This window comes from Gouania willdenowi, chromosome 6, assembly GCF_900634775.1.
Source record: "Gouania willdenowi chromosome 6, fGouWil2.1, whole genome shotgun sequence".
In the NCBI taxonomy this organism is placed as follows: domain Eukaryota; kingdom Metazoa; phylum Chordata; class Actinopteri; order Blenniiformes; family Gobiesocidae; genus Gouania; species Gouania willdenowi.
The window spans coordinates 34,805,441-34,828,151 of record NC_041049.1 but is presented as its reverse complement, the minus strand read 5'-3'; the positions used below and the strand labels follow the sequence as shown (position 1 = coordinate 34,828,151).

The 22,711-nt window shown below is 38.8% G+C and overlaps 1 protein-coding gene across 2 annotated transcripts in view; it reads left to right on the top strand.

Moving 5' to 3' along the window:
* The window catches only part of cd82b (CD82 molecule b), a 39,084-nt gene that overhangs the window by 6,880 nt on the left and 9,493 nt on the right, over positions 1 to 22,711 (top strand). For both annotated transcript variants that reach the window (XM_028449034.1, XM_028449035.1), the window contains exons 2-6: positions 7,125 to 7,197; positions 8,137 to 8,209; positions 13,514 to 13,638; positions 18,320 to 18,394; positions 18,775 to 18,873. In XM_028449034.1, the coding sequence (XP_028304835.1) occupies positions 7,135 to 7,197; positions 8,137 to 8,209; positions 13,514 to 13,638; positions 18,320 to 18,394; positions 18,775 to 18,873 (435 nt within the window). In that variant the 5' untranslated portion in view covers positions 7,125 to 7,134. The remainder of the gene's footprint in view (positions 1 to 7,124; positions 7,198 to 8,136; positions 8,210 to 13,513; positions 13,639 to 18,319; positions 18,395 to 18,774; positions 18,874 to 22,711) is intronic.

The following is a 22,711-nucleotide window of genomic DNA, read 5'->3' as shown; positions in this document are numbered from 1 at the left end:
GATGTAGCTCTGAGTGTTTGAAACAGCTGACTGACTCAACTGCTGCTGCCGCACACATCCAAGCAGCGTTTGTTGGACTCACAATTACAATAACTGCTTAAATAGCCATGTGTTTTACTGTAATTTGCAGTGTGTGGATTGCAAAAGATGACCACTATGGCAATCAACTGCTGGAATCCCGCACACCAAACACAGACACAGTATAATATTAGTGCAAGCCAAGCCCTCCCCAAGTGTGAGATGTAGAGTCTGCTTCTACAGACTCGCCCACTCATGCAAATGCTTGAAGGCCCTAATACAGCCGTTTTTAGAAGCGGTCTGAAAGGGACTTTTCAGAGGCTAAAAATCTGGAAAACAGCAGAGTTTGGGAAAATAAACCTCAAATACTATGTTGTTGGGGTTCTTAGAACAATTAGAGATGGGTGAAAATTAACATAATACTGGACCTTTAAATTTAAAAAAAAAAAAAAAAAAAAGTTGGTGAGCCAAACCACCACTAGAAGACACTTTTAATGCATCTTTTTTTGTAGCAAAGTTAGTGTGCACTTAAGTCTTCAAGCTGCAGCTTTTTAATTTAGGTTAAGCCTTTTATATTTATCTTGTTTTAATGTGCAATGCCTCTAATAATATTAATAATTTGTATTTTGAACCTGTTACTAAGATGTATATTTAAATGAGCTTTTATTTACTTGTTTGTGTTCTTTTATATGTCTATGTGAAATCATTTTATCAAAATAAAAAAAAAAATGTCAAAGTAATTTTGCTCATGTTTTCTCCTTGTGAAGACCACTATGCCAGTGTTATAAATTATTCTGATAATAATAATATTCTAACAATATTGTAAATATTAATTACATGGCATAAGAAATGCCATATAAGGGCGAGGGGTCCAGCTGTAGACCTGCCTACTCAGCTCCAGTAGCTCAGTGAGCTCCGGAAGTGACGTCAAGATATGAATTATAAGAAATAGAAAATAAAACCGATAGCATAGCCACGTTGGCTAGACACTTCCAGAAGGTTTTTCTGCATTTGAATACCTTTGTTAACCGGATTCCTCAGCAGTGGTACATTGAAACAACATCAACAACATATAAATTGATCAGCATTGTATGTAGCGTTATGTATAGTATCTTAAAATATCTTATTTTTTTTGTGATTATGTGAATAGTGATTGAAGTGAATTTTACAGTCCAAAGCTAATTGTTTTATGAAACGATATGGTGGTTTTATGTTAGATAGGCAATTTGTGTTCATGTTTTACGTATTTTCGTATTAAATTTTTTTTGCAAGTTTAAGCTTTTATTAGGATGGTGTCTCGGGCTCTTAATTCATGCACATCCGCAATAAAACTACACTAGAAATAATTTACCGAATGCAGAATCACATGGCTTGAGAATCACTGTAGTAAAAGTAGACCTCAAGAAATATAGTCACTGCTATATACTGTATATCATAAATCTAACATTGAGGATATCAGTAAAATATGAAATGTTCATTTTGTTACAGTTGTGCATAGGCTTAGTGTTATTAACCTATTACGTATACAATGCCCGAAACAAATACATTTACATTTGAACCACTGAAACTTACCTTGGCGAGCACTAACAGTAAATGTTACAAAGATCTTTGAGGACAATTTTGTTCCAAAGAAGTATCAAACCAGTAATGTTGAAGTTACATATAAGTAACGTTGAGAGTAATTTGCTAACTAAAGACACAAATAAGTGGTTGACGAAAGGCAATATTTAGTAATGTCTATAAAAAGAACAAATTAAGTTATGTAAGATCAACACAAATAACAATATTAAACAAATACAATGGGCTGTAAACATGATGACACTTAAGGAAGACATCTGTTTTAAGTGACTTTATTTAATTCAATTTCAATTCAACTTCATTTCAGTCAGGACCGCTTTAGTCAAAATAAATGATTTATTTACAATTAATGTGCATTAGGATTTGTATAGCGCCTTTGAGCGCTTTACATGGATATGCATGCAATCGTATATTTTGCGGTATGGGTCTGTTCCGGCACCTCCTTGCCCTTTCCACGAGCTTACGTGGAAAGCCGGAGGTAGGGAGAGCACTCATCCCTAACCTTCCCTGAGCCCTTGCTAAAGGCTAAAGTAAGGAGAGCGGTTAGCAGAAACCCCTGGAACAGATCAGAGCATATGTTAATGACAAAAAATGACACCCAGTTAGTTGGATACATACCGACCTGGAGGAGTTGGGGTGGAGGTGGGTTACGAGATGCTTGCTGAGGTGGTAAGAGGCAGCTGTCACGGTTTTAGTAGTGCCTCCTGTGTGGCACTCCACGTTACTAAACCAAATAACGTCTATAGACGTGAATGGCACTCAATGAGTTATAGCTCTATTGATTGGATCCAGTATATTCCCTTCATAATGTTTGTGGCAGTTTTGAGTGAAGTCAATTGAGATGGAGTCAATTGAGGACACAGGGTTCATTTGGTGAAAGCGTTTTTTGGGGCAAACCAGGGATTCATGGTTTCAGTGTGTTTGTCCAATGAATCTGTAGTTGTTCTCTGCTCAGGGTTTTTGCATGCTATTGATAGCGCTAGCCATAACAATGACGGAGCCTCTGAGAAGAGGCCTTGGTAAATGTTATCAGGACGATAGTATCTGGCCTGCTTAGGGCAGTTTGACCAGATCTGATCAGGAGAGATTCCGTAATCACATATCAGGCATTAGCAAGCAAGCTTTAAATGCTACATCTCCAAACTACACAAGCACTTCCTTAAACATTAAACATCTCACATCTTGTGTTTTAGAATCAAGCTGTTCTTGCTACAAGCTAAGGTACAGCTACTTACTGCTGAGAAAGCTGCAAAGTCTAACTGATTTTTATGTGTTTTTGGTCAATGACAGATAAAATTAGTTAGATTTTCTGTTTGTTGTGTATACAGTTGCTCCCCCACAGCCTAGGAGTCGATGTAGGTCAGCAGGCCTACTACTGCTGCTAATTACACCAGCCCACAACTAACTGGCGACTAAGCCTGGAACAATAACAAATTTTGCTTTACAATGTATTGTCCCCAAATTATTGCCGATAAGCAATATTATTGCCTACATCTTTTTTAGACCAAATTAACCAATAATGTAATGTATCATAATAATGCAAGTATACTCTTTCAAATGCAGTAAACTTTTATTTCTCAAAGGTTTTTATTTTATTACCATTGTAATACCATACAATTGGAATGTCAAGAACTTCAAAAGATCCTACATAAATAAAACAAAACCATTAAACCAAAATGAACTGTCACTTTTTGTAAAAAAAATTGCACTTGAATCTAAATCACAACCAAAAACAGTAAAATAGTTCCTGACACTGTTAAGAAAGAAACACTGCAATATAAAACCACACACAACCAAAAGAATAAGTAAAATGGCTTATTAAGTCTCGACTGTTTTTCAAACATAAAAATAATACAATATTAACATAAAAAAATTAAGTGAAACCTGATCTGTTCAGGTTAAATGAGCAGTGGTGGAACCTGATACTTATCATTTTAATATGATGGTTATCATGAGGCTTCTGCATGGCTAACGCTGTCATGTGCTGCTGCAGCAAATGCTGTCTGAAGGGCCTGGTGGTCGACGGTCATCAACACAGCGAGCGACTCCTTTAGGATGTCTTCGTCTGTGCTAAAGCCAAAGTCTTTACACACGCTGGATCCCAATGGTGGATTGATCATTTTCCCGTTAGCCGGCTTCTCCTTCATGCTGTTTGTTGTCTGCTGGTGTGTGTTAAAATTATGTCATAGACAGTCGACTGTAACGTCTTTATTAATAAATTGCTTTAAAAACACATCCATATAAAGTCTGCTGTGATTCTCCTTGGGAGGAACAGACTCCATGGAGCTTCCTCTGACTCAGTAGGAGTCAGAGGAAGCGCGATACGCTTTCAGTCCGTGCGCAGTCCGCCTCACATACAGAGTCAGAGGAAGAGTGATAACAGACAGGATAAATCGCTTGTAAACCTATGAGAAACATTATACAAGGTGGAGAGAACAGACACAATTAATTTGCAGTGTGGATGTGGAGTGTCTGTCTGCTCTGATCAGCTGGGCTTGCTGCAGCACGACTGTTTGTGTGGGGAGCAGCTGTGAGCCACTTACTGTCCTTACAGCAGCTAGTGATACGTGCTTTCATGTCTCTAAAATGTCAGAAAGTCCCTACATTTGTTACTAGTCTCTAGAGTTCCACAGGGTGTGCGTTCACGCAAGCGTTCACAACAAGACTGGTAAGGGACTTTTAAGTTATGTTCAGGAGAGGAGGGGGGAGCGTCCCACGATTCTACATACTGCAGCGTTAAGTATTTACTGTCTTTTAGTTTTAAAGGATTCAGTAATCTGTGCATAATTGAATAGCATCAGTTTACCTTAGGTAAAAAACCACCTGTGGGTTTCTGTCTACTGCTGTCCTTTTCAGTTTTGATTTATCTACTTCATAACTTTTGGCCGGTTGGCTGAGTCTCTTCTGCTCATTGGAGGTTGTACAGATTGGCACACTAGTGCCGTGCCACCAATGTGATGAGAAGCTGAATTGTTCCCATTATTGGTATATGTGATATCTGTGTCATTTATGAAGCCCCGCGGCCCTCGCTGCCCACAAGTCCTATGGTTAAGAAAGAAACACTGGTCTAAATAATTTAGGTTTGTTAGCCCAGATGTTTCATGATGAAAAGTTTCCTGGCAAACTACTGCAGCAAAAAAATGCAATAGGTTTTTTCTTACTGCAGTCTCATTGATACCAAATGAAAAATCCTTTTTCTTCCCACGTATCACTATATAGGTTAGCGGAACAGATGATTGCACTTCTTACAATTTAGAGAGCAGATAAACAGAAATCTTAGTTCGTGCATGGTTACCAGTGTTAGTGGAGGTAAATTTAGAGCCATACAAGCTGGCTGTTTATCTTAGCCAAAGACAGATTTCTTCAACAAAAAAATAAATAAATTAATTCTTTGTGTGCTGAAGGATTAAAAAGCTGTGTTGTTGATGTGAGAGAAGAACTGTGGCGCTGCACTAGAGCTTTCTTTTGGGGCAGTGCAGGTTGGTTTGGTCCATTTCACACACAGCGAGACGTAACTGGGGTTACAGAGTTTAAAAGGTTTAGGCCACTCAGGGTCCTTTGTTTACATTTCAGCTCTGCACATAGTTTATACTCAAGTGTGAGCATCTTCTCTTCTTTTAAAGCATTATCATCTCAGATAATTTCTGAATAGTTTATTTGTCTTTGAGTTTTTTTTTTTTTGCTGAAGTTTGTATTGTAGTTAGTTAATATAAATGGTTGTGATGTAACCACTAGTGTACCCCCACCTAGTGCCTGAAGAAAGCTGGCGATAAGTACCAGCAGAGCCTTGTAACCCTGAAAAAGGAGTGAGCGGCTCAGAAAATGAATGGATGGAAGGATAGAACCACTGACCTTTTCATGTTAACATAGATTCATCATATGATTGCAGGGTATCCAGTGAGAATGAGTCTGCATTAACTGAAGCTGTGAGCTTTTGGTGGGGACGAGCTGATGGCAGCAGCCCCTGTTCAGGACAGTAACTACAGAATGATATGTGCTTTCATGTCAGAGAAAAATCTCAAGTAACACAAGATAAAGTCCATACACTTGTCACTAGTCTCTTTTGAGAAAAATGTCACTAAGAGCATTCTCAAAAAATACTGGCGAAAAACTGAAAAGCAAAAATGAGAAAACCAAGGCTGAAAATCAAAAGATAATTATTACCATTGCATTTATGGCTATGAGTGTGTACTAACCTCACAAAAAATTAAAGCAGTGCAATTGGACAAATTATTACCTTCGCCAAGCACGAAGCGCAGAGTGGAAGGTTTTGGTTTACTCTGCGTTTATCTGCCTGTCTGTCTGTTAGCAAGATAACTTGAAAGGTTATAGGGATGCACCGATTGATCGGCCGGCCGATCATTGTAATGGTCCTTTAGTGTTTTTTTGTTGTGCTTGTATATTTTGTTGTTCTTTTGTGTATTTTTCTTTCTATCCTGTCATTTTTGTGTTGTCCTCTTTGGTGTGTTTTGAGTGAATTAGTGTGTAGTTGTTGTTGTTGTTGTTGTTGTTGTGTTTTTTCATTTGTTTCTATAATTTGTGTGTATTTTTCTCAGATTATGATGATTAAACACTCATTATCAGTTAATCTAACAGTGTATATAAAATCAATGTAGGACTACAATATAGGGTGGAAATCACAATGTGGGTGGAAATGAGCTGCATGGCGGAGGTCTGCGTTCTCCAAGTGCTTTTCTAGTTATTAATGCTTCTAGTCCAGCAGCCACAAGGGTGAACCTGGTTTTGTCAGATAAAGTTTTTTCTCTCTTTTTTCAGATTGTTTCGGGCATGCTTATCACGAATCAGGGGGATGACAGTTGATACCGTTTGGGAAACTTTTTATAGTAACCCCTTCATGTCCGACACACTAAAATCATCGGTTTTCAGCCTTGGTTTTCTTATTTTCGGTTTCGGCCTAGAATTTATATTTTGTGCATCCCGAGTGATAACCTGTTTTATTTCCCCTGCCTGTTTGTTCCGGCACAGAGAGATTTTTCTTTGAATTTGTTTGGACTTTTGACAACACAGCAATCGCTGTCATGATGGACTCATGTAGGTGACATCTGACAAAAAAATTAACACTGTTAGAATGCTCCTCAGGAGGCTATAACGACAGATTTACAGCACTCACATTTGCACGTCACTGTTCTTCACCACAGGCATGCACGGGTGTGTGAGGCAGTAGTTAGCATGCATTAAACTTCAGACAACAATTTAAAAATGAAGCGTTGGTTAATACAGACCAAAGACAAAACAGAAAGGCCAGTGGAGAGAGCAACAGAGGAGAGCGGAGAGAAATACAGCGGGTACCCAGGTGCCATGTGCTCTGGAGACTGGCTAAATGGATTTCACAACACAATAAGTGCAATATACACAACTCTAACATCATATCTCACTCCCACTTCTTCCCCACCCTTTACATTTCCTACCCTGACTTCCTCTTCTCTGTTCCTGTCTTTCTGTTTATCACCATTTTATATCACCATTTCAACCTCTATAATAAATGTTAAATTCTTCATCTCTTTCAGAAACACAACCATGGGGAAAGGATGCATCACAGTCACAAAGTATTTTCTGTTCCTCTTCAACCTCCTCTTCTTCGTAAGTATTGACATTTCCTCATCAGCGCCTGCAACAGCTGCTGGCTTCTAGTGTTCACAACGTCTGAGTTATGAAGTAGCAGGAGCAGTTTGATGGCTGTCAAGCTTTTACTTCAATGCAAAGCATTCCTATTATTTGAGATCCATCAGTAAGTGTTACTTTGTTGAAGCTTGGGTAGACTTTATAGAGAGACCATGTCTAAACAGTAGCAGATGAGCCATGTTGGCTCTCTCCTCCATCGCTCTGCTCCCGACATTAAAAGTCCATGGGTTGCCAAAAGCTCAGACTCCGAAACCTGACAGTGGAGGTTGTCCAGACTTTTTCAATGAGTCTGTGCCTGTAAATGCAATCTAGAGCTTTGATGTAAACACACTTCTGGTGTCTAATAGGAAGCATGTGTGTGCATGTTGGTGTCCGTGTTTGTCCATATAAAGAGATTAGGCTTGGGGAAGTTAGGAAGTGGCGGGTTATTTATGTCTGCCCAAAGCTTACCAAGCTCTATAAATGAACTGCTCCTATTGAAGGTTCTAATCATCCTTATGGGGCTGCTTAGGGGTTAATGAATCAACTAAGCTGCTCTACAGATACAGTTCCCTTTGCACTACTTCTAAACAAGTGATTAATTTTTTGCGCAGTTATTTTAAACCTTAAAGCTACAGGACCAGTGCTCTTACATCAAGTAAGATACAAGTTACATGTTGCTTTTGTGTAGAAATGAAAACTATTCTAATACCAAGACACCTTTTTTCTAAGTGTGGGTGCTGGGATCAGACTGTTTTTCTTTTAGAATGACCCTGTCAATGACCATGTCTGATGCATCACATATGTGACAGCGTGGGAACATGAAAAAAATACTTCCTGTGTAAAAGAAATAGGCCTAGAAGAATAGAATGTTTGTTTAATACCATGCAGCCTCATTCCATCTTCTACCATTCACAGGTCTTTGGAGCGTTGATTATGGGCTTTGGACTGTGGGTCCTCTTCGATAACCAGAGCTTTATTGCTGTTCTGCGTAAGTTTTTACTCACGTGTCGATCACACCAGCTAAGTTGTTTCAAGTACAATTAACATCAAACAAAAATGTTGACTTGCAAAATTTCAAGTTCTTTTATTTCACGGTCTTTTTTTTTTTTTTTTTTTGCTTAACTCAAAATGAATAACTCATGGTATTAAAATCCTACTTTAAAGCTGCAGTATGTCAGGGTGTTTTAGCCTCATTTGGTCAAAAGTCCAGAATACTCTTCAAGCATATTGTAATTCAAAGTGTTCTGAGAGGACAGTGTATCTCTGTGTCTTCTCTCGACTCTGTATCCACTCTTTAGAGATCAAGGAGTGGGACGCTTTCTTTCAGCCAATCAGAGATCCTTTTACAAAGAGAGTGCTCCATGAGCTGTTTTGGGCGTTACTATTAGCTGCTCAACAAAAGCCGATGTGCTTTCACATCCTAGCGGGAGTGACTGTGCAATGACTGGCGTTTCGGCGGGAAAAGTCGTCTTGCGTTGATGATGTGTTGTTGCAATAGTAATCCTCACAGGTATACATTCCAGTTTGAGACCAGAAGGATATTTCATCGAAGTGTACTTAAAAGATGATACCTGGTTTACCAAAGCCCTCTATAGTCATGTGGGTTTTTTTCATTTAATCATTCTCTTCTCAGTTTGAAGAGCAGCGGTTCAGCCAAGCCAGTTGTCACTGTTTAGGTTAAGTGTGCACCTTCAGAAAACCCGCAAGGTAGATCACAGAGTTACTGATCTGAGAGAGACATAAGGAGGCATGTGTCACATGTTGTACTCTGAGGGGCGGATTCACAAAGATCTGAAATAAAGAGTGGTAATCCAGTTGCTTGCCTAAATCCTTTAGTGACGCAGTTTCCTCACCTGCTGCATGGAATTCACTAAAATTGCAGCAATCATTAGTGCACGAGCAGAACTGGTGCAGACTGCCCCTATTTAAATGAGCGTTTTGGTCATTTAATGTGGAGACATCATTGCGTACAAGCACACTGACATTTGAGGAAGTTAAATTTGAGGCAAATGGACTTCTCTGTCTGCTGCACAAACATTTAATAATGTAGAAAATGAAATAAACAAATATAATTTTTTTTTTTTTTTTTTTAAACAAAAAATTAAATAAAAATTAAAATGATTTTTTATAATAAATATAATTATAATGATTTTTTTTCCCACCTAATTTAATGTGGGTGCTCCATCAGGACCTGTTACTTTGCTCTGATCAGTCAATGAAAAATAAACAGATTTGGACAGAAATCGTCCTATTTATCTACCATTGATCTGAGTTAACGCAGCAAGTCTGTCAATCATTCTGTATTATTTGAAATTGATCTACTGACCATAATTCAGTAGGTCTGAGCAGCACTGTGTCACACACACTTTCATATGTGAACATTGCGCCATTAGTGATCACATTGTGTAAATAACTAACCCTGACATCAACACGACACGAGACTTTGACAGCAGGGCTTGAGACTGCGACCAAATTGGTGGCATCTGCGACAATTTTTTCAGTGTGTGCTAGGGATGTAACAATTCACTCAACTCCCGATACAATACAGCACGATAGGGGTGACCTCAGAATACTCATCTTAAGATGACCTTTTTTGGTACATGCTTTTTTCTGGAAGCTGGATAAGCTGTTGGCATCCCTGTTTATTGACTTAGTGTGTTCCCATCAGAACTTGTACTAGAGCCTATCAGAAACACAATCTCTTTATTTTGGTCTTCTTTTCATTTTAAAATCAGAAGGATACTTTCATTTTAGTAGACACTTCTTTAGAAACCTTTAGTAATGTGCAATGCCGACTCAAATATATCTTGCTAGTACTCATCAAAAGAAAACAGCCTCAGACAGGCCTCATGTTGGAGCTATGCCTGGTCTTCATTTAGCTAAATTTACAAAGTCAAAATGGGAGAATGGTATGTGAGCATATGTTTGGGGGGATTGTTCAAACTCTTGACAAACTCGAAGTTGATCACAAAGTTGATCTCTCTGTGTTTACTTTTGAAATCTAAAAGTCTTGACAGGGCGAATGTGTGACTCTAACCATGTATACAGAAGGCACTGCTCCATCAACCAATGGTGCCTTCTCTCACTCTCCAAGCCTCAACTGTTCTGTTCTTTTTGAAGGGAAAGTTCCATGAAAACCACTCCAAAGCTGTTTAAATAATCTTGCAAGGACCTACATGGAAAATTGCCACAGGACACAGCAACAGAAGCAGCACAGTAACACGGCAAACACTGGCAGGCTTTCTGTGCTGCAGGAAGTGTGTAGAGTACAGTGTCCAGTGCTGTGTAAGTTTGTTACAACTGCAGTGAAGAGTTTTTAAAAGGGAAAGTTTGATTGCAAGAGAGGTGATGACTGCTTTACAATCTAAAGAGGATCTAAATAACATGACTTGTTGAACATGCAGTTTTAATGTTCACTGAGTGTGAGTGGGCTGAATACCAAAAACACACACCTTAGGTCATTAAACTCCTTAAAATGATCAAAGGAATGTGTGTATATTTACAACTCAGTCTTATGGGTAGTAACTACCGGTTGTTTGTCCATTGCGCAAAACATAGCCATTTTAATGAAATGACTGTTTCGTCTGCCCAGTCTTTTCTACAGGGCTGAGTCAGTACCCAGTGAGTGACATAAAACATGATGGACATTTCTTCTTTTTCCTCTGGAAATTGCTATATACTGTATTAAGATGGCTTGTGGCTTTATCTTCCTTTTGATAACAAATATACTCTTAATTTGTATAGTATCCATTCAGTTTATGTATGCAATCCATTTATTTGTTTTGAGGTACATTTCTTTCTGCTTTTTCTTGTTGCTATGGTGTTGTTAAGGGCATATGCTATTGACAACAAACCAGAAGTAAGTTGACTCACAAACTATACATTATCATTATTAATTTTAATTTAGGTTGAGTATATTTACTAGGGCTGGGATTTTAATGCTTTAATTGCGATAAATTAATCACAGAAAAATAATGCACTGCAAAAAATAATGCAGGTAATTGCTTTTTTTGCACTCCAAACAGTCTCATTTCACGAGTTCCAGATATACTCATAACACTGATGCACAGACTCAAGAGATGGAAAAACTAGAGGATTAGTCCTTCCTGTGTTTTGTGGGCGTTACTTTCAGTTTATAATAACACCGGTTGGAAAACAAAAGCCCATTTGTGTGAAAATTGTGCAAAAAAGAGTTTGCAGATCATTGGAGCACTTCTAGGGTCTGTTAGCACCTTAATGCTAAACATGTACCAGCTAGCGCGGACAACAGTCCACATCCTAGGAGGCAGTGTTGCAATCCACACTCAAGATGACAGGCTTCAGAGCCAAAATGAAAACGTCCATGACTGACAAATGAACAAACTGTGTAATGATTCCCTTTATCAAATGTTTAATATTGATTTTTGTAAGTTTTGTTTGTATTTGAGGGACCTTTTTTAAAAATTAAAACGTATGTACACAGATGTTTATGGGTATGTCAATAACAAACTTGCAATCACCAATTTCAAACTTTTTGAGTAAAGTTTCCAGTTTTTTGAAATAAATATATTCCATTTATTTATCTATTGGACCCACACTATGTCATTATCAGTGTTATAAAGAATCCACAGCAGCCTTAACACATTAAACATCCTTTTGATGCCCCACAGAATGTATTCCACATAAAACTAATTCAACTTCATGGAAAACTTGCCATATTTATTTTTAATATGTCTCAAATAACTCTGTATTGGTGCCCTCTCTTTTTCTTCCTAATGCATGGCTTGTGGTGGTCACAAGTATGCATTAAAATTAATTGATTTCATTTTTGCAAGTTAAAACATACACTTTTGTCAAGAAAACATTGTAGTGCTGATCTAAAACAAATGCAGACATGGGAGGGCAAAAAAAAAAAAAAAAAAAAAATATATATATCGGCAGAATAAACAGTAGAAATGTCAACCCACAATACCTTTTATGACCAAAATCGGTTTATCATTTTGTTAGGCTGATAAGGTCGCTCTCTCTGAAACTTGTTTGCATCACATTTCTCCAATATTCGGCTTTGTACTACACTTGTTTCATATAGACCATGCACAAAAATCTGTTCGTATGTCCCATAACCATCAAAGAGTACATATGTACAGTATATTCTAAAATTTCTCATAATTTGTTTCTCAATTTTTTACTGATTTATGTGGAATTTTCCATCTTATTACTTCTCCAAGAAAAAATGTTTGCACGGAAACCTGGCAACAGCTGCTCCATTTGCAGACTACAGTGTGTGTCAGATGTGACTGTGTATGTGTACTGAAGTTTCTGGCGAATGCTAAAAATAAGATGTACAGTGCTTTTTGGACGCCCTATAAATGCTACCCTGCAGCCACATGAATATGCTGCACATGTTCATCGTAGTGCTTTGAGCTTTTGATTATTCTTAAACCACCACAACTTGTGAGGCAGCTGTAATATGTATAGAAATGTGCACTCATTTGTTTATTCTTTTTAACCTTTTCAGGCATAGTACAACCTGATCAATCAGAGATGTAGGGGGTGGTGCAGGACAAAACAAACATAGAAGATTAGGGTCTGTGAATATGAGAGTTGTCTGCACCAACCATTGTTTTTCCTCAGTGGTCTGAGTGCAGGGAGGACATATATCCATGCCCCGTGGGGAAATTATTGTTCCCTCTGCATCTGGATAGACGCATGCATCAAAGACCATAGCAAATTAATATCTGATATGATGTGGGAATCCACTACTTTGTGAGAGAGCCATCACACTGTGTTGATTGACACTAATACATTTTACATTGAAAATACAGCAGTATCTGATTGCTCTACCTGAGTTTCTTGGAGCATGAGCTCATTAATTCAACTGAAGTTGGAGCCTTTTCACAGAGCTCAGACTCAGGCTGCATCCATAGACTGGCTCTGACTCTGGTGCTTCTCCAGACCAGATAAGGATTCAAGGCAGGGCTCTACATTCACTTCATGTAGGGCAAGTAGGGCATCCAATCTATTGGCCGATGGCAAGTTAAGATGTTGTTAATCAACCAAACCATATATTACAGTGTAAATAGGTTGCTCATGAAATATTAAGCCATTTAGTCATCATTAATTATTTATTATAGATTATTTGATGTAATTGATAAAACAATATAATAAAAAAGATGACATTTCTTCTGCATTCCTTTTTATTTTGGTACTTATTTTAACAAAGGACAATATCTGTTTTGTGACATTTACATGTATTTTTTCTGCTTACTTTTTATTTATCAGTTGTTATTGTTGTTGTTTCGTGTATCTTCAGAGGAATCGTCACATACTATGAAGGTGGCATCATACATCCTCATCGGAGTGGGATCTCTCTCCATGGCTATGGGCTTCTTTGGCTGCATAGGAGCCATCTACGAAATACGTTGTCTGCTTGGTCTCGTGAGTTATTGAGATTTTAGTCTGGATTGCTATATTTTACAAGTGACAACTATGTAAAGATGATGACTGCTTACAAACAACCTTAATTAACACAATGCTGGTTGAAAAATATTTATGAGCTAGAAATTTTACCCCACGAAAGCTTTTGTCACAACAATTCTAACTAAAAAGTATATTTTTTCACAGCCTAAGATTCAGTAAATTCATACTCGGAGAAAGCAAAACTCTGCAGAGTTTAGAGGTGCAAAGTCACCAAACTGGTTCTTTCTTTTGACATTGTCTATCAACTCACCAAATTTCATTTAAATCCAATCAGAACATTTTGAGATATCCTACATTAACAGCCAGATGGACAGATGGACAAACACAGGTGAAAACATTACCTCCTTAGCAGAGGTAAATATCAAATATGGTTTTTGCATGTGATGATTAAGCGCCTTGCTGAAGGGCCACAGAGATGCAGATTAAAGTCAGGACAACCCCGCTCAAAGCATACCAATCCCCTTTCTGCTTTTACCTCCAATCTTTTCTCCTCACAAATTAACATAAAAAATACAAGCCTAATAGTGGGTAAAAAAGAATGGAATCTAGCATTTTTCTCATGGAAACAAGCCGACCAAAACAGGATGTTGTAAAATTTTGAAATTTATAACCCTCTGATGACCAAAGTCTGTGAAGTAAAGTTTTATTTATTTATTTATTTATTTATTTATTTAAATCTTTGTTACTGCCTTACTTTAAATCCAAAAGTTATTTGTTGAATTGGTAATGGGTCATGATGAATAGCGTTAGAGAGTTACTCATGCTTGGTATAGGTCCTCCACTAATAAATGCTCACACGCACTGTATAGACAAGAAGCAACATTTTATTCTAAAGACAGATTTGAAGGCGCATTTTTCAAATATAAATTAGGTATTATGTGTGACCTGCAATAATATTAGGACTGTTATGGACATGCCCTCCCCAACGGATTCATTTTGAGATTATGAAGCACACTGTTTATATTGGACGGCGATGATGGGTTACAAAGCGGAGGATGCACACAGTAGAGCTTTAATCGCGCCCAAAACAGAAGATCTGACCCAGCCTGAGCCCAACAGAATATGGCCCGAACCTGTCTGACCCAAATTAAGCCGATGCCTCTTAAAGCCCAAACCTGTTTCATCCCGACAGTATTCCCATCTGTGCCCGCGCAGGTAGAATGATCCCTTGCGAGTTATAAACATTAATAGCAGCTTCATGACGGTTGACGAACACTGTTGATATTGGACGGTGATTACGGTTACCAAGCGGAGGATCAATCAATCAATCAATCAATCAATCTTTTATTTGTGTAGCGCCAAATCATAACCAATGGTATCTCAAGACACTTTACAGTAGAGCAGTCTTAAGGACGGACTCTTCATTTTATGGATACACACATATGCATATATACGTATATACACATACATATGTATCCCACACCCAACATGAATTTATCATAGAGGAAAGGGTGGAGACAGAGTTGTTGAGACTCTGTAACTCCACACTGAGGATCCCACGGACCTGCAAGACAAAAGCCAGAAGGAGTACAGGAGCAAACACACAAGGGAAGAAGCAGACATAGAGGGAGTGTTTGAGAGAGGAATGGGACCCTCTCCGGTCTCTCTCTAACCTAAATGACCTCTCATCTTAACTATGAGCTATGAGCTGGTTCCTAACTAAAAGCTTTACCAAAGAGGAATGTTTAGAGCCTAACCTTAAAGGTAGAGAGGGTGTCTGCCCCCCGAACCGTGGTTGGTAGATGGTTCCATTGAAGTGGGGCCTGATAACTGAAAGCTCTTCCTCCTATACTACTTCTAGAGACAAATGGAACAACGAGTAGTCCAGCATTTTGAGAGCGTAGTGTTCTGGGGGGATTGTATGGCACTACAAGCTCCTTGAGATAGACTGGTGCCTGTCCATTTAGGGCTTTATAAGTGAGAAGAAGAATCTTGAATTCGATTCTATATTTTATGGGAAGCCAATGCAGAGAGGCTAATACAGGAGTAATGTGATCTCTTCTCCTAGTTTTAGTCAGTACACATGCTGCAGCATTTTGAACCAGCTGAAGTGTCTTAAGCGACTTGCTCAGGCAGCCTGCTAAAAGAGAATTACAATAATCCAGTCTAGAGGTAACAAAAGCATGGACTAGCTTTTCGGCGTCGCTCTGAGACAGGATAGGTCTGATTTTAGCAATGTTACGGAGATGAAAGAAGGCAGTTCTTGAAGTTTGTTTTATGTGAGAGTTGAAGGATAAATCCTGATCAAATAGAACCCCAAGGTGTCTAACAGTTGTGCTTCGTGCCAGAGTAATGCCATCTAGGGCAGTTAGGCTAGCATAGGTTTCTCTAAGGTGTCGTGGGCCCAGTACAATGACCTCAGTCTTGTCTGAGTTAAGAAGAAAAAAATTTTGGTCCATCCAGGCCCTAATGTCCTTTAGACAGGCCTCAAGTTTAGATAGCTGATTTGTCTCACCTGGCTTCATTGATACATACAGTTGGGTATCATCAGCATAGCAGTGAAAGTTAACAGAGTATTTTCTCATAACATTACCAAGGGGGATCATGTAGATACAGAAGAAGATTGGACCTAGCACAGAGCCCTGAGGAACCCCGTAGCTTACTTTAGTGTACACAGAAGACTTATTATTCACGTGTACAAACTGGTACCTATCAGATAGGTAGGACTTAAACCAGTTTAGGGCAGTCCCTGTGATTCCAAGTAATTTCTCTAATCTCTCTAGTAGAATATAGTGATCTATAGTGTCAAAAGCTGCACTAAGATCTAATAAAACCAGCACTGAGAGTCGTCCTTCATCTGAAGCCCAGAGTAGATCATTAGTTACTTTAACTAAAGCAGTCTCTGTACTGTGTTGAGCTCTAAAATCTGACTGGAAGTCCTCGAACAGGCTGTTGTTTTGAAGGAAGTCACAGAGCTGAGCCGCCACAACTTTCTCAAGAATCTTTGAAATAAAAGGAAGATTAGATATAGGCCTATAGTTTGCTAAAGTGCTGGAGTCAAGAGTAGGTTTTTTGAGAAGGGGTTTGATTACAGCTACTTTAAAGGACTGTGGCACGTAGCCTATTGATAGGGATATATTTATTGTCTCCAACAAAGATGGGCAGACAAGGGGAACAACTTCTTTAAACAGCTTAGTTGGGATCGGATCTGAAAGGCAGGTCGATGTTTTGGAGGATGAAATAATAGAGTTAAGTTCATGAAGTCCTATATGTGTGAAACAGTTTAGGTTAGGCCTATTTACATTTAATGGTACAGCAGGCCCAGGTGAAGGCAGGGAGTGTCTAATTTTATCTCTAATCTTGTGAATTTTATCGTTAAAAAATGTCATAAAGTCCTCACAGCTGAGGGCTAAAGGAATCATGGGCTCAATAGAGCTCTGACTTTGTGTTAGCCTGGCTACAGTGCTGAAAAGGTACCTCGGATTATTTTTATTTTCTTCAATTAGTGAGGAGTAGTATGTAGATCGACTATGTCGTAAGGCTGTCATGTATTTACTATGGCTTTCTTGCCAGAGTATTCGTGACTCCTCTGTTTTATTTGAGCGCCACATTCTCTCTAATTTACGGGTTGTTTGTTTGAGTGTGCGAGTTTCAGAGCTAAACCACGGAGCTTTCCTCTGACGTTTAATAGTTTTTTCCCTCAATGGTGCAATTGAGTCCAAGGTGGATTTTAGTAGACTAGCAGAGCTATCGACAAGCAGATCCAGTTGAGAGGGGTTATGGATGCACACAGGCAACATCAGGGGAAGCTACAGTAAGTGGCTGCAGGGGTCCTCGGGGTCCTCAGATAAAGACGGGAACATCCGAAAAAATGGCCTGTATTAATAGTGATGCAGCTGATGAATGTGTTTCCTGGTTATGCTGATTAAAAAGAGAGTTTAAACAACCCATGCAAACCTGTAAGTCCCATTTGTGTCCACGTGTGCAACAATTATTACGATGGCACTGATAAATAAAGGAAAAAACAACAGAATATCCCCCTACACTGGTTGAAACACACCCTAGGGGGCAACATCACTCTGTTGGGGTTCAAAATCACACCATAGGGGGCCTCTACACTCAACAGCGCTGGCGAGAACCCTGCTGATGTCTAAATTTGCGCACACAGAGCATCAAATAGTTTATTTTAGATTAAGAAGATGAAATTGGGGTTTAAACTGTTTAAACTGTGTATATGGCCTGCCTATCAATGCCGATCTTGTCAGATCTCAGAAGCTAAGCAAGGTCAGGCCTAGTTCGGACTTGGATGGGAGACCACTGAGAATTCCAGGTACCACAGTGGGGTAGGAGTTGCTAGTAGTATCTGTCATTGTGTCCTTAAGCAAGACACTTCACCCACGTTTCCTGGTATGAATGTGGTGTGTGCGTGATTGTGGGGGGTGGTCGAAGGTGCCGATGACGCACTATGGCAGCCTCAATTCTGTCAGTCTGCCCCAAGGAAACTGTGGCCACAATAGTAGCTTACCACCACTGTGTGTGGAGTGAAAGAATAATGCACATCACTGTAAAGTCCTTTTAGTGTGTATGAAAGGCAATATAAAACATCCGATGCATTATAATTATTATTAATAAACTGAGTACGTTGAAAATTAATTAGCTGCTTTATTCCATCAATGACACATTTCTTTATCCCTGACAGTACTTCACCTGCCTGCTGCTCATCCTCATCGCTCAGGTTACCGCTGGTGTGCTCATTTACTTCCAAAGAGATCGAGTAAGTCTGCTAGTTTTTCTTCCTTTATTCCTCAGCTTTTTTGCTGTTCACTCCCTACTTTTTTGCTGTACCCAGACCTGTACACAGATATAAAAAGCCTGTGGATAAGTGGAGGCTGTTTGCCCACCAGCCTCTATTCGTCTATGCATGTTGATGTATGTTTTTGACTGCACGTGTGTGTCTGTATTCTTGCTCCCTGTGTTTAAAGCTCACCACTGGCAGGGTGGCGGCATTTCCTAGAATAGGGTGAGGCTCTTGCTGGTCTCTTGTGAAGATCACAGTCTTTAGAAGCTGGTACTCCTCCCTGGTGTAACGCATATAAACACACACAGGCAAATGTTGAACATGTTGTTAACGTTGTTCTTTATATCTTTTTTCAGTTGAAACACGAGATGTCCAGTATCATTAAAGGCATGATAATCAACTACACAGGACAAAACAGAACCACAGAACACACATGGGACTACATTCAGAGGACCGTAAGACACACACCCTTTTCTCTAATCACATATATCAAAAATAAAACCTGCTTTTTTTATGGGGCTATTATTGTAACAAAACTATTTGTGTGTGCGCAATACAATCTGTGTGTGTAGACTTAGGATTTTTAAACAAAGTTGTCTGTCCGTAATCCATTCTGTGTGTCTCTATTGACATCCTTATGTGTGTGTCATTGAACCGGGACATTCTATTGGCTGTCTCTGTGCACGGGACTTTTGGAACACATTTGGCGAATGAATTCTGTAACTTTAGAACTTGTAACTCTTGCAATACCGCTAGAAACCAGCAGTTGTAGCTGGTACCAAGGAACAGACATGTTGTTTGCCAACCAAACCACCTCCAACAACGCAGAAGAAGAGAAAGAGGAAACTACTGCTAAAAAAAATTCGGAGGAAGAAGTACATGCACTGCTTTATTTGTCTTAACAAAGATATTAATAAAGCTGATCAATTATGAGGCCCCACAGCGTCCCTATGGATACTAGATGATGATAAATCGTTGCCTCGGCTCTTTGCGACAGTGAGGCATATTCTATCAAAGACGAAACAGACAAACATGTATGACAGCAATCCATCATCTGTTTTTTTTTTTGGTTGTTTTGTTTCAAAACCAAATTAACGGTGTGAATCCGTGTACCCTTCAATCTTTGGTTATTCTCTTTTAAAACCAAATCAAAATAACAAATAAACAGTGGGGTTATTTTGTTTTACCCACTTAAAACCAAAATAGAAATATAGAAACCACAGAAACTAATACAGTGCCTGTAGGAAGTATGCATTCATTCATGCTTAAGTAGAGTTGTCAATTACGGCCAAATGAGTATTTTTATTTATTCAGTTTATTTCCGACATGGTTACATTCACTTTTTTTTTTTTTTTTTTACATTCTTTTGTACATGCCGAAAAAGGAGACGAGAGAAGCAGTTTGCTTATCTGGGTCCCGTCCCCTGTTTTACCATCGCAAATTTACATGGGTTTACATGTCTCTCTGGTCAAACATTCTTGAGTTGTTCTGAACAGTCCTTTCTTGTGTATTCTCATCTGTAGTCAGTGTTGTCTTGTTTTTATTCCTCTTCCTCTCTATCGTTGTTCGTGTTGGCCTTGTTCCCTGCCAGACGTCGTTAGCATTCCTCCAGTTCAAGAATAGTTCCTCTTTCGAAGTTGTTTGGAAGTTGTTTTTTTTTTCCCTTTTCATCCATAATGTCACCACTCGGGAATGTCTCTTTTGGACACACAAGTTTGCAGCTTGTTTTGTCTCTACATGAAGGTTAATCCAGCTGTTGTTAGTTCTATTGGCAGTGTTGTATTTTCCACTGTTAGATTTAACTTGTATAAACACATTATTATATCTTAGTTCATAAGCAAGGTAGTAATTTCATTGTATTATATCTTAGTTCATAAGCAAGGTAGTAATTTCATTGTATTATATCTTAGTTCATAAGCAAGGTAGTAATTTCATTGTACAGGAAAAGTGTTTCTAACTGCACATATGACAATAAACACTTTGAATTTAAATTTAATGTAATCCTTAATCACCCCAACACCTAGCAATTAAAATTAATAAATGACAGACCTTTTTTACTCTTGGTTTCCACATTTAATTCAGTCTCCGTAAAATAATCACAGTGAGTTTTGTTTCCAGTGTTTATATAGATCTGGGTCCATATCCATGATTACCATCAGTAATGTTGTTGTTTAGGTGGATCCTTCGTATTTTCCCAAGTCTTCCATCGTTTTGATGAGGATTGGTTTTCCGTCTTCTTCTCCCAGTGGTGTGATATAAATCCTGCAGTTTCTTGTCCAAGTCTTCACAATTTTTCCTCCTTTTTTTATTTGGCGTGCCTTCCATGCAATGCTTGCATTTTGTTTCGTCAGGTTTTCATTGATGTACACCTTCGTTCCCTTGATTTTATTTCCTTGCTTCAGTAGTTCTCCTTTGAATTTCATATTCGTGAAGGTTATTTTTACAGCTCTGTTATCATTTTTCTTTGGCAGGAGATGGCAGGAGTTGATGTTGTCAGGGTTCAGGACAATGTCCTTCGACTCCAGGTAGTCAATGACCTGTTGTTCAATCGATTTTGTTTCTTCGTCACTCGCGTAGCTCCTGGGTTTTATCTTTAGGCCTGTGATGATGACATCTTTCTCTCTTTCCTTTTGTTCCAGCTGTTCAACCCTGGCGTTCAACAATTTTATCTCTTCAGCATTTCTTTCATTCTTTTCTTTCGGTACCTTTGCTTCGCTTTGTAGGTTTTCCAGTGAGTTTTCCAGCGTCTTTTCCAACGACTTTATCTCGGCAGATAGGTTTCGTAGACCCTCGCATATCATCTCCTTGACCTCTTCCAAACCCGAATTGGGTTCTGAAGGGCCTCCCTGAGGTTTTTTCACCATTTTCCTTCAGTCTTGGGCCCATTTTTTCAGGCTGTTCAGCTGTAGCCAGCTGTAGCCAAGGTCGTGTTATCGGAGCAAATGAAAACACGTCTGCTCTCTCCAAAGACCAGAGACCAGAGTATGTGTTTAAAGGTTGGATGTACAAAGAGGTGTACATACTTGGTACTCTGTAGTGTTATAAAGGGGTATTTCTATTGTCATTTTGTGTATTTTTTGTATAAATACTGTATTTAGTTTTGTGTAGTTTGAGTCATTTTCACTTTTTTGTTGTAGTTTGGTGTATTCTTCTGTACTGTATGTTTTTTTGAGTCATTTTGTGTGTTTTTGGAGCCTTTTTGTATAATTTTGTGCATTTCTGTTGTTGTTTTGTATACTTTTTGTATAAATATTGTTTAGTTTTTATTTTACTCATTTAGTATATTTTTATTATAAATAACTTATGTGTGTGTGACTCGCTGGCCTGTTGTCCTATTGCCGTGTGGGACTCTCTCCATCTCCTCACTCACACGCATGCACATCAGCCCCGCGCATGCACATACTCCGTCACAGGTTGTTGAAATGTGTGAGACTTGAGAGAAAAAGCTTCCATGCGCGGCACCACAGGCAATCCGTTTTCCAGATGGAGTATTGAACGGGTTGAGTTCAATACTGACTATAGTGAAACAGCGCGTTAAGTGAGCAATTACACAGACAGACGCAGTGCAAGTTCGACCTGAAACTTGGTCAACGGGTTCCAAATACCCCAAGTGTGTGTGTCTGTTACTTTGGAGTAATTTGGTAATTTCAAAATTTTTATTTTAATTTTATTTCACTTCTGGACGGCCCCGAAATGAAACCTATTCAACTTTTGACCTCAGGGTGTGAGGGGGCGCTAGCGCACCATCTATATCTATTTCACTGCACAGCTCCTCACCCAAGCAAGAGTCACGTGTGCGGCCAGTGCCAATCGCTGCGCACACAGCTACGTAAGCAGACACAGACTGCAAACACACGAGCGATAGAGAAGAAGATAGTTTAGAATTCTCTGAATAGATCATTTGAAACCGTCTGCCACTGGTGAGTCTTTTGCAGACAACTTTCCCAACCCGTTCAATTCTCCATCTGGAAAACTGCGGATTCTCTGTGGTGCTGTGCATGGAAGCTAAGCTCTGACCACTCGGTTCAAAGGTAAAAAATTATTTTTGTTTTTTAAAAAAAGACAGCCGAATTGTACATAATACTTTAATTTACTTACCCACTCATGTAGTTTGGAGCTTTACGTTTTGTTTTGCGCAGTTTTGTTACTTTTCTGATTGGCGCTACAATGTCTATGGAGTTTGGTTATCAGCGTCTCAAACATTTCACGGGAACACACACACAAGGTATTTATTTATTCATAATAAAAATAAAAATATATTAAATGAGTAAAATAAAACAAAAAATGCACAAA